The sequence below is a fragment of the Sus scrofa genome, chromosome 10, assembly GCF_054392235.1.
Source record: "Sus scrofa isolate SSC_HxYL_T2T_F1_AM1 chromosome 10, Sscrofa_HxYL_maternal_Yorkshire_Landrace_v2.0, whole genome shotgun sequence".
Taxonomy (NCBI): domain Eukaryota; kingdom Metazoa; phylum Chordata; class Mammalia; order Artiodactyla; family Suidae; genus Sus; species Sus scrofa.
The window spans coordinates 79028276-79046732 of record NC_139392.1 but is presented as its reverse complement, the minus strand read 5'-3'; the positions used below and the strand labels follow the sequence as shown (position 1 = coordinate 79046732).

Genomic DNA, 18457 nt, shown 5'->3' with positions numbered 1-18457 from the left:
ACCTGGGGCTGCCAAGGTCCTCCCTAAAAGCCCTGATGATGATTTTATGGGGCCAGGGGAGCATCACTTGGCCACTAAAGATCAGCCCTTTCTTTAGTGTTGAGGTCAAGGTTAAAGAGAAAACTGTGGAGAAAGCTCAGTGTTAGAAGTTGGGAGAGTTGGGCTCCAGTCTTGGTTTTCCTGTTTCTTATTCAGACACTAATGTTGAAGCTAAGTTGCCCATCAGAGCAGCGGGAGGCAGAGAGATGGAAATTCTTTGGCTCCATGTTGGATTCATGAAGTCACTGGACAAGTCCCAGCACTGATACCATCTAGAGAGTTGCAAAAACACAACATGAGTTTCTTGGTCTCTAATGACCATACCCCTAAACGGCCACAAGATGGAGACACTTTTCAAAAGACCATCTTTATAAACTGGGTCCCAGGGCACTCTCCAAAGGGAACTTTGGTTTTCCTTTCTTTACAATGGGGGGGGGGGGGGGGAAGGAGATTAAAAAAAAAAAAAAAATTTATGCCAATCATAGATGTGTGAAATCCCTAGGATAATGAACAGCATGAATAGGATGAGTCCAAAACTGTAAAAATCATACTCATTTACAGAGAGACGCATAGAAGAATGGTATTCATTCATGGTAATGGTGAAACCTGGGGCAACTGCTTTCTTCCTTTTAAAAAAATTATACTGTTGGAATTTTTCTGGTTTACAGTGAGACTTTTATAAAAAATAATCAGAATGCCTTTCAAACTTTTTAGTGATAAACACTGTCAATAACAACTCTGATAATACTGAGCCATCTTGGGGTTTTTTTTAAGCCTGTGGTTTTTAGCATTAAAGAAAAGGTGAACAGCATCAATACAGGAGTTTGATTTTTGCCCCTCTGAGTTGTGGCAGACTTTAAAGATGCTCCTGCCCTTTTAAAAAAATCTTCGTGATCGGAGTTCCTTTCTGGTGCGGGGTTAACGAATCCGACTAGGAACCACAAGGTTTCGGGTTTGATCCCTGGCCTTGCTCAGTGGGTTGGGGATCTGGCGTTGCTTTGAGCTGTGGTGTAGGTTGCAGATGTGGCTTAGATCCCGCGTTGCTGTGGCTCTGACGTAGGCTGGCGGCTAAAGCTCTGATTAGACTCCTAGCCTGGGAACCTCCATATGCCGCGGGAGTGGTCCAAGAAAAGGCAAAAAGACCAAAAAAAAAAAAAACAAAAAAAACAACTTCGTGACCATAACTGGTGTGTGATGGATTTTTCTGAGTCTCACCCCCAACCTGTTCTTAATCTGAAGTCAGATCAGAGGAACCTTTCTTTCTGTGTCTCATCTTTCAAGAAAACCCTGTAAATTAACTGGAGTCTTGCTAATATAAAACAGGTGGCAAAGAGCTCTTGGCTGAAAAGATTTCTCACGTCTGATATAAAGAAATGTGTTAAAGGAGTGGTCGTCTGATGCCTCTGAAGAGGGATGGTTGGATGGGCCTCAAAAACAGAGACCAGGGGAGCTGTGTAAGCTCAGCAGGAAGGATGCAGGTTTCCGAGCCAGAAAGATGTGGGGGGCCCGCCTGGTGCCTCCATCCACCCGCTGTGAGATCCTGGGCAAGTCACTAACCACGCTGCATTTCAGGTTCATCTTCTGGAAAACAAGCACCCAAATTCGTGCCAAGAAGGTGACGGTGAGGCTTACAGACAGGAGGGTGTCCAAATACCTCGCCCAGTGCCTGCGTCTGTACTACCCTTTCTCCTACTGCAGAGGATGAGGAGCAGAGTTATTTTCATTCAAAACTGACAAGACATTTTGATAGTACGCTTCTCTGCTCTGTGCTCCAGACTGACTCACAGACACGGTCTGGGGGCACACAGGCTTCGGTCTGGCCGTTCAGCTCCCCCACTTGTGTGCTCTTCTGCTCAGATTATTCGAGTTGTGGCCTATCTTCTAAAAGTCCTGCTTGGCAGAAGATGTCTCCTGGGTCACAATCTCTGCACCGAGCCACAGAAAGCCACCGCAGAAAAGAGCAGGTACGAGCCCCGACTCCTACCGACGAATACGTTAAAGAAGTCTGAAAACTACAGGAGTCGTCACTGACCAGCTTTTTTCTACCCAGAGAAAAACACACGTAGAGATTACATTCTGCAAGTGTTCTAGCTTTCAGATTAGATCAATTGCTGTATATTTAAAAGCTGATCAGATGTGATCCACTTCACCAGCAAGTTACTATGTGCACTTTCTCAAAGGTAAGGCTCACGGATAAGGCTCTTTGATGAAAGCTTGGAAGAAGATATTTGGTAACCTTAAAACTCCTGCATTAATAAATATGTACAAAACCACAATTGCAGAAAATCTATCATGTTAGAGTCCCAGTAATGACAAGCAGCAGTTGGTACCAAAGCTTTAGAAGAGCATATATGGGCCAAAACTTTGTAGAAGAGAAAATTCTTCCCATGAATCAAATTTCTGGGGGGGGAAGAAATATGCTATTTCACCTCAGTGAAAGAACGAAAGACTCACTGTTCTATGAGCACCGTGGCTTGGGACCCTGGACTGTAACACCAGGAGTCACTGCGTGTGACAGCTGACATAGGAGTTCCCGTCATGGTGCAGTGGTTAATGAATCTGACTAGGAACCACGAGGTTGCGGGTTCGATCCCTGGCCTTGCTCAGTGGGTTAAGGATCCGGTGTTGCCGTGAACTGCGGTGTGGGTTGCAGATGCAGCTTAGATCCCACGTTGCTGTGGCTGTGGTGTAGGCTGGTGGCTATGGCTCCAATTAGACCCCTAGCCTGGGAATCTCCATATGCTGCAGGAGCAGCCCTAGAAAAGGCAAAAGAAAAGGAAAAAAAAAAGACCAAAAATTCCCCAAACATTAATTCCTCAGATTCCTCACCAGCTGACGGAGGAGGCACTGTGCATATGCTGATGCTGGGGGGCACCCCCTGCCCCCAAGGCACACACACAGCTCCTGGAGGTCCCTCATCCAGGGAGATGGTAAACGCATGGCCACGCCACACTGCTGAGCCTTCTGGTCCAGCTCCACATTTACTAGCTGTGTGACCTTGGGGGCATTGTTCAACCTCTCTGTGTCTCTGTATTTGGAGAAGGGGGTAATATTAGTACATAGAGCACAGAGGTGAGGATCAGGGAAATGGCACTGGGGGTGCTGCCGGTGACTCCAACAGGAGCAGGATGCAACCGAGACCCTGGGAGGGCGGGGCGGGGAGAAGGGCGGGAGGGGGGAAGGAAGGAAGCGGGGGAGGCCGAGGGAGGCAGGCTTCCCACCCCGTGTACTCCTAAAATGCTCGCAGAGAAACGGACTCTGTTTACAGCGCTCTGCCTCAGAGTCCCTGCTCTCACCCATCACACCCTCCTGCCTTCTGCTCATTCCGTCTAAATGCATGATGGGAACCCCCGAGGTCAAGGACTCCATAGACCAGAGACCCTCCAAAAACGAACAATATTGCATGTGGGTGTATGCATGTGTTTATAAAGTAAGGTGATATTTTAAAGAATATGAAACCCCCCAAATTACATTTCTCTCTCACGTTGCTTTTACGAGCACTATCGTAAATCGTAAATCTGAGCACTGTCCCTTCAAAAGCCGAAACATCACTGACAAATTAACGATCTGTAAACAAAGGCTTCAAAGATTATTTTAAAAGGCCGTATTGTTGGCGCTACAATATCATGATCAGTTTTTTGGCATGAGCACCCTTTTTAATAGTGAAGAACAGTCTCAGCATCTTTTTTTTTTTCAATGGCTGCACCCAAGGTGTATGGAAATTCCCAGGCCAGCTGTGGCAACACCAGATCCTTCACCCATTGCACTGGGCCAGGGATCAAACTCACACCTCCACAGCAACCCAAGCTGCTGTAGTTGGACTCTTAACCCACTGTGCCACAGGGGGAACGCCTATTAATTTCTTTTTAACACTGGCCATCTAAGAATCTAACCATCTAAGGAAGAATATGTGCTTCCTCCCTTTCACATGCTTAACTTGCAATTCTTGTAATTCCAGGGTCGCTCGTTAAAAAAGCGTAGATCTTTCTTTTACTTGCAACCACTGTCCTGACGCTCAAGGCCACCCTTCCCCACAAGGTGAAGGACGGAATGGACATGGGGCCTCCCCACCTGCCGTCTTAACACCTCAGTTTACAGCCTCACAGGTGCAGGGTCCCAGTGCCACCCAGGAGACTCTTTCTAGAGGTCAAATGACTCTGTGGACCTCTGTCCCCTGCCACTCTGAGGTCTCAAGGGAGCCAAGAGGCCACAAATGGACCAAACATTTGGCAATGCTGGTCACCTGCCTGTGGCTCAGGAACTCGGGGCACACGTCAGACAGAGGGATGCTCTTCCGTGAGGGCCCTGCCGCGTGGATACAGGACCCAGAGCCTGCCCTGCAGCGGCTCCTCAGAGCTGGCCCTTTCCGGAGGCACTCCCATCTCTGGCACAGAGCCAAGCTGCTAATTCCACCTCCGCAGGCTCTCTAGGTCACCTGCAGCCAGGCCAACCTCCTCTCACAGCCAACAGGGAAGGTCTGTCGGCACCTGGACTGGCAGCTTTCAGATGCTTGCAATTCAGTGATGACACCGAGCTTCCCTCTGAACCAGGTGCCTAATTTTTAAAAAGTGACCTTGACTATCATCGATTCTTCTTACGCTCTCTGTATGGAGCTAAAACCATCACAAGGATTCTCGGGGTCAGGATCCACATTCTCAGTGTGAAATGCACCCCGGTACCTATGTTTGCATTTTTCAGATATTGTTTTTAGTATTTTTTCACTTTTGCATTTTCATAGCTGGATGCCTGGTGTCACCTCGCACTGTTACTGATCAAGCAGTGGCTTCTGTGTTTTTCCAGAGTGCCTCAGACACTCGTATTCACTGGCAATACTTGTCTATAACCTGTTCCCAACAACGACAGCTTTTACCTTTTCCTGTCTTCTTTTAAAAAAACCTCGTATATAACTTCATGTCACCAATAAAGGCAAATTTTATCTCTTCATTAGACTCCCTTAGAACTTCTTCCGGGATAAGCGGCTTGTGAGAACTATAATGGAATGATAAACTGATGTGGTGAGATTGAAGTTTAAAAACATAAAATGCGACACCCACGAGATCTCAGTTTCCTTTGCTCTTTGGCGCTCAACAAGAATAACAAGTGTTATGAATCCTCGATTTGTTGCTGCTTCTCGTGCAAAATGAAATGCCATTAAAAGATGCACGGCTGACTGAAGGTTTCAGTAGAGAGGATTCCCAGTGATGAACAGGAACAGATAAATATTTCTCTCTCTACATGACAGTGTGAACCCGGGCCCTGGCTCTTGGAAATTGCTCTTATTATCATGTTTCACTCATTTTTTTTTCTTAAAGAGGCTTGAAGTAACAATTTAATATAGCATCAAATTAATACTTCAGTGAAAAGTCTTGTTTCAGCTAATGGTTTTGAAAGGTTACATTATCTGTAATCCTTATTGTGCCTTTGCCTATGTATACAGATCACTGCAACAGTGTTTTTTACGGGGGGGGGGGGGACAGAGAGAGAGAAGGGGGAAGGAAGAAAAGGAAAAGAAAAAAGAAAAAGAAAAAGGTAGGAAGAAAGAAAAAAAGAAAGATGGAGTTCCCACTGTGGTGCAGTGGGTTAGGAACCTGACTGCAATGGCTTAGGTCACTGCAGAGGTGCAGGTTCAATCCCCAGCCCCAAAAGCAGTGGGTTAAGGACCCAGCATTGCTGTAGCTGCTCCATAGGTCACAGCTGTGTCTTAGATTCAGTCCCTGGCCTGGGAATTTCCATGTGCTGGGACTGTGGCCATAAAAAAAGAAAGGAAGGGAAGGAAGAAGAGAAGTTAAGGTCTTCGTTTAGAAGGAAGCCAAAAAAGAATGTAAGGATGACTCCATTCAAGCTGCTATCAGTACAAGATGGTACTACTTTTTAAAAATGTAATAACAATCAGGCTGAAAAGGAACAAACATTCCTCTGCAGTATTTACAAACATTCTTGGGGCTGAGAGATTGCAGAATCAACCTGAATGCAAACACTGGGGCTCCTAAGTCTGTTACACTGACCCATAAATAACATCATCATTAAAGATGAAATGACTTTGCAAAAAACACTTCACCGTAAGTACAGAGAGCATTTACTAAAATGCAGAATGACTGCCCCAGGCATCACAGTGTGAGGCGCCCTGGAGGCCTTGCCACCCAGCCTTCAGTTGGCAGCTCCTTCTAGGCCTGCCCCTGTCACTGTGGCCCAACACAGCATCTTCTGGGTGGGCGACCCCAAAGGGCCCCAGCGTGCTGGTTGTGGTCTGCGGGGGGTGCTGCCTGGCAGGCAGTCTGCCCTCTCCCTCCACGCAGGCCTCTCCTCTTCCTGCACCAGCTTCCATCCCTAATCCGTATCCTGACCCCACACACCCTGCGTGGCCTTCCGCTTGGGCCAGTCACTCCTGAGGGTCAGCAGACACAAGAGGCAACAAATTCCCCCAGGACTGGTAGAGGCAGGACTATAGGAAAGAAAACTTGGAACAGCTCTGCCTCAAGCACTCGAAGAAATGAGCAAATAACCACAAACCCCAAAAGGATCAGGAGTGCACTGGCGGATTTTTTTGAGATGAAATTTCTAGAAGGAAAAATAGGATCTCTGAAGTATAAAAATCATTGGATAGGGGAGCCTAGAGGTTAGAAGAGCTGAAGAGAGAATGAGGAGTGGGTCAGACAGCTGAGGAATTGACCCCAAACTGAGCAGAGATGTTTGGAGACAGAAAAGGGGAAAGCTGGGGACCTGGAGGCTAGAAGGAGGAGGGCAAGTCCACAGCTGCCGGAGAGAGGAGGGGAGAAGCGGGAGACGGTGATGTACAAAGGAAAAGGATGACAGGATTGCCAGAAATTGGGGACAACGTGCAGAAGGAAAAGCACGCTGACAAGGAGGCTGGGCAGCCCCCTGGACACCTGGGGGACAATGGCCAGGATGCTGGGAACACGGTGACTCCCCATCGGCAAAGTGGAGCTGGAAGGGGCGCTCCCTGGCCTCAGGGACCCTGGAGGTGGCAGCGCCCTCCTGAAGACAGAAGCAAGAAAAGCGTGTGCAGCTTCTGATGGCACAGAAGCTCTGCTGGCGCTGCCTTTAACGGCAGAGTTCCAGGTGCTTTGAGGACTTAAAACTTTATGTGCTTCGTGTTCTCCAAAGAGAGGACAAAAGCCCAATGAGCAGACTCGGAACGCTTCTCTGGCTCTGGAGAGCAGGTCCTGCGCTGCCACTTATGGGGCTTCATCGGCGTCCCCGGTAGCGCATGAAAAACAGCATGGCAGGTCCGCCCGGTCTACTGAGTCGGAATGTGAATTTTCATGTGATGCTGGGGGAGGGGGGTCTGTCTTTAATCAACAGTTTGGGCAGTGCTGGTGGAGTAACTTTTCCTCTTTGGGCACCACACCCTCCATTTTTTTTATTTTAATTTGTGGGTCTTATGGTGCCTATTCTCAGTTTCCCTCTATGGCCAATGCCACCATCCTTCATGGGAGGACAAAAAGATATATTCCAAGGAGGGGCCAACGAAGTCAAGCATTCGCCCCAAAATCCTTTACTGAAATGAAAGGTACTAACTAGCTCTTTCAACAAGGATTTCAGGACCTTCAGGTGTAACGTCTAGATTCAGCTCAAGTGACACATGGCACCCAAATAACAAAGGATAAGAAGGGATTTTTAGGTTACTTTATCAAGTTATCAATTCAGTCACTTTGAAATAAAAATAAATTTAAACCCTATATTTCAAAACTGTAAAAGATATTCCCAATGTTATTTTCAGAAGGCATTCCTTGATCATCTACGTTGGAACTTGCTTCTTCCCCTAAAATTTCTAAAATTTCACTAACATTGACTGAATTTTAATTAAAGCTGAAGCTACATGGTACCAATACTCCCAATGAAGTCAGGGCAGTTAAACAAATCATCAGTCAATTAAGAAGAAAATAAGGCAAAACGGTTCTTGACCGTTTTTTCCTTTTTGAATGCTCTTCTACATTGCTTAGCTCATCAGTTGGCAATCATTTATAAGACCCGAGTTTGTTCGGACCTAACAGAAATTTGAAAAAGATATTTTAACCAAAACAAGTGATTTTCCCAACTATAAGAAAGGGAAAATAGACTTATAAATAAGTCTGCTCTGCTTAATATAAATTTTCGGTTGGTCTGAAAGATGATGCTGTGCTTTCTTAGGGCACAGCGGAAATGAGGGTAGAATTTGGGTAGCCAATAAAGACCAAGGCAAGATGCTGGAGCCTGGGGGAAAACATCTAACTCCGTAGGATGGATTCGAATCTTCATAACTCTGCCTCAGGGCTACAGCCTGCCAGAAACCACGCCCCCTAGTGGATTGAAAGAGTTAAAGATTTCAACACTGGGACAAGGGAAGCAGCACAAGAAAGGTATTTAAGGATCTTAGTCAATCATTTACAGAGCACTCACCATATACCAGGCACTGTTCTGAGCAGGTTATAACTATCAATTCACCTAGTTAGCACAGCACTGAATGAAGGAGGTACTACTAGCCACACTGGACAGATAGAGAAGCAGGTGTGGAGAGGTTAGGTAACTTGGCCAAGGCTACACAGCAGGTCAGGGGCAAAGCAGCCAGCTTCAGGGTCCCTGCTCCATGCCACCTGCCACACGGCACTGCTGGTGAGGCTGGCTCAACAGAAAATCAATCCCACAAGGCATTTATTCAAATATCTAGCAATGTTCCACTTCTCCTAAGGCTAGCCTTAGAATAGTTTTAACCTTCTAGAAACACGGCTGCAGTTCTGGATATATTTTACTAAAGCAAAAAGCAATGAAAGAAAAAAAGAGAAGCCAAATGTCAGTAAGTCCATCCAGCATGTTCCACAGGAGCTGCCCTCTCTGAGAGCCTGTGCCATCTGTTGATACACCATTTGAAAGCCTCAAGACTCATCTTCTGGGCAGTTCAGAAGCAAAGGCACATTCGGAGGTAAAAGCAAGAAGAAACAGAAGAGCTGACAGTTACCACTGAAGCAGGAAACAAATTTTAAGACTAGACATAAATCCTAAAAGTGGTCCCAGTCACCTCACATCCTTTTTGGAATTAGGTCAAGAGTAAACACCTGGCCCAGGGACTATGGTCAATAATATTGTAATAACCTTGTGGTGCACTTAATCTATAAAAATAAGGCAGCACTACGCTGCACACCTGACTAATATAATACTGTAAGTCAGCTATACTTCAGTTTAAAAAACGAGCAAATAGGCGTTCCCTTCATGGCTCAGCGGAAACAAACCTCACTAGGAACCATGAGGTTGTGGGTTCAATCCCTGACCTTACTCAGTGGGTTAGGGATCTGGCATTGCTGTGAGCTGTGGTGTAGGTCACAGATGCGGCTCGGATCTGGCGTGGCTGTGGCTGTGGCTGTGGTGTAGGCCGGCAGCTGCAGCTCAGATCAGACCCCTAGCCTGGGAACCTCCATATGCTGCAGGAGCGGCCCTAAAAAGACAGAGACATAAAAAAAAAAAAAAGAGTAAATACATGAACAAATGAATGAATGAAGTACAGACAGCAAAACTAGGGTTCAGAGATCACTTAAATAACCTGTTCATGACAGGCTATGATCTGGGTCTCCTACTCTTCAACTAAAGTGCTTTATCTATTTTTATTAAAAAAGATTTTTTTTTTTTTTTGGTTTTCGTCTTTTCAGGGCCGCGTGCGGCACATGGAGGTTCCCAGGCTAGGGGTCTAATCTGAGCTGCAGCTGCCGGCCTACCCCACAGCCACACTACACCAGGTCCGAGCCGAATCTGTGACCTACACCACAGCTCACGGCAATGCCAGATCTTTAACCCACTGAGTGCGGCCAGGGATCGAACCCGCAACCTCATGGTTCCTAGTCAGATTCGTTTCCACTTCGCCACGACGGGAACTCCTAAAAAAAATTTCTTTTAATGGCCACACCCATGGCATATGGAAGTGTCCAAGCTAGGGATCAAACTCACCTCTGCAGTGGCCTGTGCCACTGCAGTCGGATTCTTAACCCACTATGCCGCAGCAGGAACCCCCTACCTAGAGTCCTTGAAATAAACTGTATTAATTATGGTGATTCTCAACCACTAAGACCCTTTACGTATTAAATATTTTTCTTTCAATCGTATTGAGATATTCTCGGCATACAGCACTGTACAAGCTTACAGTGTGCAGCGTAATGATCTGACTTATGGACACCATGAGATGATGACCACAGAAAGTTTAGGGAACATCCATCATCTCAGAGATACACAAGAACAAGGGGGAAAAAAAAACCAACCTTTTTCTCTGTGATGAGAACTCACAGGAGTCACTCTCAACAACTCTCACATATAACACAGAGCAGCGTTAATTATATTCCCCCTGCGGGACATTACAGGCCTAGTACGTATTTCTCTCATAACTGGAAGTTGGTGCCTTCTGCCTGCCTTCATCCAATTCCCCACCCCTGGTAACCACAAATCTGATTCCTTTTTCTGTGATTAGTTGCTTATTTCTTTTTGAGGACTAATGGACCTAGAACGGTGTGTTTGAAGGTCAACACTAAGACCCTGTAAGTATATTTAACCTATGATTTACAAGCAGAAAAATACAGACGGTGAAGAAAATGAGAAATGAGCTTTTTCTGAATCAAGAACATATCAAGAAAATAATCACTTTGTAGGAGTGAAATGAAATATTTAGTACTGTGAAAGCCCCTGGAGCATGTTAATAGACTTATTTTGGTCCCCAACGTATTTTATGTAATACTGATGACATGTCAAACCTGCATGTTCACTTGCAGGAACCACCCCAGAGGAAACGTTTTAGACTGTGATTTCTGTAAAGTCAAAAAATTCTGAACTCAAAGATGTCATCAAGAAGTTGATATTTGAATTGCATGTCACATTTTATTAGACTGGCATCACAGTCACTTGGCAGAAGAGTATGTTTTCATCAGTCAGTGAGGTATTACATTGCTTTGGAAGTTCAGAGGCAATTTAAAGAAAGCATAAAAAGAATGCATCAGTGCGACGTGAGGTTTCAGAGGGGCAGAAATGAAAGAGCAGGCAGTTTAACAGGTGAATGGCTGAACACTGCCTCCTATTAATTGATTCAGAAGCCAACACCTTAGCGTTTTCCCTCCCGCAGGTACTGACCCAGCTCGTTAGCATTACCTCCACAACAGGCAACAGCATAAGGGCTGTGGACCAGATTTCAATAGGAATAGATGTTACATAAGATGTATTAGATGTTAAAGGAATCTTGAGGCTGACTAATGGTTTTGAAAAACAAATCCGGGGCAGCCCCAAGCTTCCAGAAACAGAATGCAGCTTAAAGACTTTGAGAGACCTCACTGCCAGCAAAATGCAGTCGATCACATTTGAGAAGATCAGAAGAATAAGCAGCTGCCAAGAAATAATTCCTGGTATTAGAGCCTGAAGCGTGACCATCAATTAAGGAAGCTGCCTTTTACAGACAGACACCTCCGAGCCCACACATCCAACCGGGCAGTAGTCACTTTGAGAGGCTAATACCTGATGTGATGGTTTTAACTCCTTTGGTTAATAGCAACAGTGTGTGGGTGAAACACCAGCTTGGAAGTGACTGCTTCAGTGCTGCCATCAACAGGCACATTCAGGCCATAAGACTGCGATTTCCCAAGGTGACATAGTGGTTACTGGTCACTGTCGCTACGGCCACCACCACATGGTGAGGGCCTCATGGGCAGCAGGTTCTGAGTAGCTGACTTACAACCTTCCAGACTCCGGAGTTGGGTGGTATTTTTTATCTCCAATGTATAAATCAAGAAACTGAGGCTTCCGAGTGCAGGAGTCAAGCGGTTAGTAAGTGACAGGGCTGGGATATGAACCCAGGAATGTCCAACACTGGACTTCATGCTGTTACGACTTCACAGTAACGATGACCTCAACTCCAGCTGGGACCTGGGAACAGTGCCCTACCAGGCACTTGCTGGGAGTTATGGGAGTGGGAGTGGGGGGATGCTGTTCCCAACAGCAGTTTCCTTTTATCCTCAGGTGATTCTAACAGGATAATGCTGAGGGGTGAAAAGCAGACAGTGAGTAGACAAACACCCACTTTCTAAAATCAGAGACTTGGAGTTCCTGTTGTGGCTCAGCGGGTTATGAACCCAACTAGCATCCATGAGGATGTGGGTTGGATCCCTGGCCTCGCCCAGTGGGTTCAGGAGCCGGTGTTGCCGTGAGCTGGGGGTGTAGGTTGAAGATGCAGCTTGGATCCCGCACTGCTGTGGCTGTGGCATAGGCCTGCAGCTGCAGCTGTGATTCGACCCCCAGCCTGGGAAGTTCCATATGCTGCAGGTGCAGCCCTAAAAAGAAAATAAATAAAATCAAATCAGAGACTTTCCTTGGCAGCTGTAAGTGGATTAGTCCTCAGAGGTCGACACCTCACTTCCGCTATCTGCAAAAAACTTCTGCAGTGTCACCACCTATGAAGTTGAGTGGCTGTAAAACCAGAACGGTAATCATGGCAACCACTGCAGAGAAGGGCCGTGGGATGACAAGTGTGACATATCTAACTAGTGACCTGTCACTCGGTGATCCGGCCACCGGCGTGTTTCAAAGCCCTCACCCGTTTCTAACTCGACTGCAATCTCTGGCCTTGAGGAGACCGCATCACGCCTGTCAACCTTCTCAGAGTTTCAGAGAAAGATAACGAGACATTACCTGGTGGTACTTCTTGAGGATGTTGTGCATCTCGGCCACGTCTTCGCTCGTGATGGTCTTGATGACGTACCTCCTGTCGTAGGACGTGTGGAACCGGGCCCCGCTGCGGGCCTGCGAGTCATTGGGAAGGGGTGCGCTCCTGGTCAGGGAGTTCTTCCCGCAGGACGACGACGACGATGAGGACGACGACGATGGGGGAGGAAGGAAGAGCACCGGTTAGAGACGTGGCTTTCTCACGCCCAGGTAAGCTGCTGTCACCACAAGGCGTCAAAACCACGTGTGCTTGGAAGAAGGCGACGGGTAGGACGACCACACTGTCTATGCATCGCGACTCACGTGGCAAGTCCGTCAAATGAAATGAAAACAGCGACTCTAACGTCTAGAATTATGACGCCAGGTACTTTGTTCACCTTGTTCTTTTGAGTGGGACAGGAGCTCAGATTTCCTTCTGACTAAAACAAGGTTCCCGCCACGAAAGGGTGTTTCACATTCACGGAGTGTCGCCCTGGAGGACAGGTTCTCTGTGCGCAGCACGGCTCCCGATTCTGATGACACTCCCCGAAGCGGCGAGACCCCCGTCCTTTCACAGATGAGGAGGCGGGGGTCAGAGAGGGGTCATAACTGGGGGAAGGCCATGCAGCTGCTAAGGGGAAGAGCCAGAATGCCATGCCCTGCGTGGCTGGCTCCGCACCCCAGTTCTCCACAAGCCGACCCCTTAAGTCGTGAAGGACTCAACTGGCCAACTCCGCTGGCCCAGCGCGTGCGCAATGAAACGGCGCCTAGGATTCTGATCTGGGGCCCCCCTCCTTCCCCCGCCCCCCGGCCATTTCTGAGGACGATTATCTCCTGGAGGGGACGCAGCAGGGCTCTGGGCGGGCTCCCCTGCAGCCTGTCACTCCAGCCTCACGCCATCCACACTGAGAGCTGTCTCCCCTGCTTTCCCGTGTGACTTTCCCGTTTGAATCTGCTTTCTTAGGGCCTCCTGGAAGTATCCCCCCCTCCACCGTCTTACACTGGTCACCAGACCAGTGGGGTCAGCAAACCCCCCTGGGTCACGGGTCAGAGGAAGTCTAGTCCTCACGTCTGTTCATTGTGCTCCTGAGCACCGAGCTGCATTCTTCCCACCCCGGGACTGCGCAGGAGGGACTCAAGGGGGGACATGGTTGCTCTTCACCTTCCTCCCCACAGGCGGGCACACAACGGTCCCCGTGAACCACAGCCTGTCCAGTTACGGGGACACGGATGCCTTTAGAGAGGGGGTGGTACCAGTGCATCACGACCGTCCATAAATGAGCTCCCGGTCTGCCTAGCGCAGTCAAGCCTCCTTAACCTGCCCTTCTTCTTCAACGGAAGCCAACGGGATGGAGCATCTGAGGTCTAAGGACACTGCAGTGCTGCAGTGCTCATGGAGGTGCTCCTCGGGCAGAGCCAGACGAGGGTGCTCTCACCTCGGGGCAGACCCTGGCGCCCTGCCCCAGCATTCCCTTCTGAGACAGCGTGTCCTGCTTTGCAGGCAAGTGGGCACACCTGCCCCGTGCAGAGCCGTTCCTGCCAATTAGCTGAATATGCTTTCCTTAGCTTATTAAAAACTCAAGACAAGGGGTGGGGGGAATCAAAGCAACGCCCCATGACTTTAAATAGCAGGATTAAGCCAGCTGAAATTCATTAGACTGAGATGGAGGAAAAGGATTTTCAGGATGAAAATGGCCATATTCACAAGAGTTTGATTCTCACTTATATTGTTTTTTTCCTCAAAAAAACAAAAATTCTCCTTTATACCACTTCCTACTAAGAATAAAAAGGAGGAAAATCAAAGTGAATGCCCCCTTTGGGGGTTTTTAACACTGGCCAAGAAAAGCAATCATTGCTCTTGGCTAATGGTCTGAATTTCCTCTCAAACATTAATCTATAAAAGGCTCTTCCAAATAAAACAAGAACACTAAGAATTGTAAGATTACAAATTGTTTTCAGGCATAAAAATCAAAGCAGGAACAATCAGCCTAATGAAAGCCAGGTGGGTCAGGTTATAAACTTGGTAGAACTGACAATACATGTAAAATCACATTTTGGGGGGGGAGGGGATAGAAAAGGATCATTATATTCAGCAAAGGACAGAGCTGCAGCAGCATCAGTTGCATAGACTGTTTTCTTAGGCTTGTTGGATATGAAAGTGTAACATGCTATCATGAACCAGTGGAATCGAACAGAATTGAAAGCTGCAGAGTCAATGCTTCTCAAACTTTAATGAGCAACGGAATCACCTGGGGAACATGTGACAATTCAGCCTCTGACCCAGCAGGTGTGAGGTGGGGCATTTGAAGAAGCAGATGCTGCTGAAACGGCAGGTCTGCGGATCACAGTGAGAATCAGGAGTTCACGGAATCGTGGCTAGGATGTGATCTGCGTGGGGCAGAGTGTGGAGAGTCTAATGCATTAAGTGCTACAGTTACAAACGCACCTGCCTGGACACTGGTCCCAATGTAGTCTGTCCAACTTCGGTTTGGTTAAAATGGGACACTTTACAGTGAAGATTAATAATGCATTGCATTCCCCGTATGAATTCATCAGCTTCCTATCAGGAGTAGAACCTAAAGCTAACGGGTTTCACTAGGAACCGGATATTGCTCCCAAAGGGAATGATACTGTTTAATACTACTATGCTCAAAGCAATGTTTGGGTTTACAAAGCAAAGCGCTAGAAAGGCAGAGTCAAAGATGCACCAACTCCTTGGCTAAGATGCTACCTCCTTCCAAATTCTTTGCCTTTCCCTTCAGTTTCAAAGACATTGATAATTAGGTATTACAGACTTTGTGTAACGATATTGGCCTTCCCATAATGGCCGGGGCTATAAAGCGTCAAACATTCTAATCTTGATTCTGCTTTAACTCAAGTTTTTCAATAATCACATAAGTAGTCCCAATGCACAATATCTTCTTTCAATGTGTGGAAGAATTTTTTTTTTTTTTTTGAAGGGCCGCACTTGTGGCATATGGAGGTTCCCAGGCTAGGGGTCGAATCAGAGCTACAGCTGCTGGCCTACACTACAGCCATAGCAACTCTGGATCCGAGCTGCGTCTGCAACCTACACCACAGCTCATGGCAACACTGGTTCCCCAATCCACTGATCGAGGCCAGGGATGGAACCTGTGTCCTCATAGATACTAGTCGGATTGGTTTCCTCTGCACCACAATGGGAACTCCAGTATTTTTTCTTTTAAAAGGCCCTTGGTTTTCCAATAACCAGTGAAATTAGGAACAGGCACATTTTGTCAAAATTCAGGATGTACCTTTTATAATCACTATACATATAAAAATGTATGAATCAAATTTACTGAAAGCCACAGACAAGCAGAAAACATGTGATCCTCAGAATGACTCTAAGACCTGGACAAATGCATATTCATATTTATTTCCACAGCATTCCTAGGAGATAGAAAGGGCCAGGTGAATTTTCCCACTTGAAAACACTGAAATTGGGGTACCATGGGGCCAAGTGACACACCTTGGCTCCCGCCTGAAAGCTTCCTCTGAAGTAACCAAAAAGGGCAACTTGCACGGCTAAACTTTTGCCATTAATTAACACCATAATCACTTTTGCTAGGCTTTCTTTTTTTTTTTTTTTGCTTTTTAGGACCGCACCCGTGGCATATGGAGGTTCCCAGGCTAGGGGTCCAATCAGAGCTACAGCTGCTGGCCAGAGCAACGCAGGATCCAAGCTGTATCTGCAACCTACACCACAGCTCATGGCAACGCCAGATCCTTAACCCACTGAGCGAGGCCAGGGATCGAACCCGCAACCTCGTGGTTCCTAGTCGGATATGTTTCTGCTGTGCCACGACAGGAACTCCTTCCTGTAGCGTTTGAAATAAGGCAGGAGTGTGTTGGTAAAGGGGGTACTGAGTAAGGCTAGTCTGGGGCCTGCAATGTTCGCCAACACTCATCAACCCTCAGAAACGTCATCAGCCTCTTTGAGCCTCACTTCCCAGGACCATAAAGTGATGGAGGATAAGGCCAGGGAGAGGGCGGGCGGAACTCCCCGTCGGCTCTCCCACAACTCCCCAGATGTATTTCCTCGAAGCCAGGGCACATGGCTCTAGGCAGGGCTGGGCCGTCAGCCCTCAGGAAGCGATTCGACTCTTCCCCACAAAGATCCGGTCGGAAGAAAGTCCAACCGCCACCTCAGCAGGGGCGTGATGATGGCTCAGGATACTCGGGCCAGGATTAAAGAGAGGCGACAGTTTTGAGAGCAGCATGGAAACAGCACACCACGGGTTCCGGGCGTGCTCAGGACAGCTGTGGCGAGCGGGAGAGGACGGGCCAAAGGAAAGAGGTCGCAGATTCACAGTGAACACGGCCCAAGCAGTCCGCTCTCTGGAGCAACTGATACTGAAACTCCTCAGTGTCCTCTGGTGTCGCGAAGGAAGGGTGACCCACAGCCTCACAGCCGGATTCCTGGACCAGCTCGGGAGGCCAGGAGGAGAAAGGCTGAGAGAAGCGGAGCCCGGGAGTGACCGCCAGGAGCCCCAGGGGGTCCGCTTATGAGTAAATGAAGCTCACAACCACCTTTTGGTTGGTGACAGGCTGACAGATAGAAGCGACCTTAGAGACTGCTCCGAACCGCCCAGTTTACAGGTCAGAAAACAGAGCCCCAGAGGGCAGAAACCCTGGCTTTCTCATCTAAGTGGGACGATTCCACGGGAGGCCTCTCGGGGGCCAGCATCCCCCCACCGCTGCCACCCCACCCCGCGTGGGCTCGGAGCCTCGTGGGCATTTCCATGGGATCGCTGCAGTGAGATTTTTCCGTGGTGACAAACACCTTCCGAACACAGGACGAAAGTATGAGCCAGCTGGCACAAAGCCCAACCTGTTTCTCATTTTCCCAAGGAAAACGTGTACAATGGCTTCAACAACAGCCTCGATGCTAACGCAGCCCAGAGTCCTCAACCTACGCTTTGACGGACACGTGTGCAGATCTCTCTGGCCCCGTCTAGGACCGTCCCTTACTGGCCTTTATCGGTGAGGGACAGGCATGGGGTGGCGTTCTCTGGAGGCAAAAGCTGACACAGATGTGTTTGGGAACAAGGCTTGAGGACAGGAAAGGCACGTGCGGCTGAGCCCTGGGCTCAGAGTCAGACAAGCTGTGAGGCAGAGACCTGGCTGAAAGAAGCCTGGCACCTGGGACTTCCTACAGTCCTGTGGACGGTGGTGACAATGTCAGGCCTGTGAACGCTTCACATTCCTGACCATGTGGCACAGCTCATCGTGTCTGTTTTAATTAATCCACCTGTTCTGAGAACTGCTGGAGGTGGGCACTCTCTCTCGGTCACTGGCTTTACAGGCTTGTCCTGGTCTCTGTCCCTCCCTGCTGACAACCATACGGGTTTTCTTGGCGAAGAATGCCAACACTGAAAGGGGCAGTCTTTATACGGAGAGTGCTCTGGGTTTCTCTCTACAACACGCAACTGAAAACAAGCAAGCGAGCAAACAAACAAAAAACCAAAAGAAGAAGTCAAGACAAAATTTGCAAGTTAGGACATGATTAACTTGGACTGAAGGTCTAAGTGAAAGCGCTATTTTTAAAAAGTCTTCTCATCTTAACCAACCAATTTAAACGGCCAAGTCTGAGAAGAAGATCTGATCCAATCTAAGGCCTAAAAAGTACCACGTATAGGAGTTCCCGCCGTGGCACAAGGGGGTCGGCAGCATCTTGGGAGCTCTGGGATGCGGGTTCGATCTCCAGCCCAGCACAGAGGCTAAGGATCCAGTG

At 47.9% G+C, this 18457-nt stretch overlaps 1 protein-coding gene and 1 long non-coding RNA gene across 7 annotated transcripts in view; one reads left to right on the top strand and one right to left on the bottom strand.

Moving 5' to 3' along the window:
* Positions 1-18457, bottom strand: part of PIP4K2A (phosphatidylinositol-5-phosphate 4-kinase type 2 alpha) — a 184728-nt gene that overhangs the window by 40310 nt on the left and 125961 nt on the right. For 5 of the 6 annotated variants that reach the window (XM_084978783.1, NM_001195781.1, XM_084978786.1 and 2 more), the window contains 1 exon segment: positions 12691-12843. The exons of the other annotated variant lie outside the window; for it this stretch is intronic. In XM_084978783.1, coding sequence (XP_084834909.1) covers positions 12691-12843 — 153 coding nt within the window. 6 annotated transcript variants of the gene reach the window in all.
* LOC146399544 (uncharacterized) overlaps positions 1-18457 on the top strand; it is a 345027-nt gene that overhangs the window by 269947 nt on the left and 56623 nt on the right. The gene's annotated exons all lie outside the window — the stretch shown is intronic.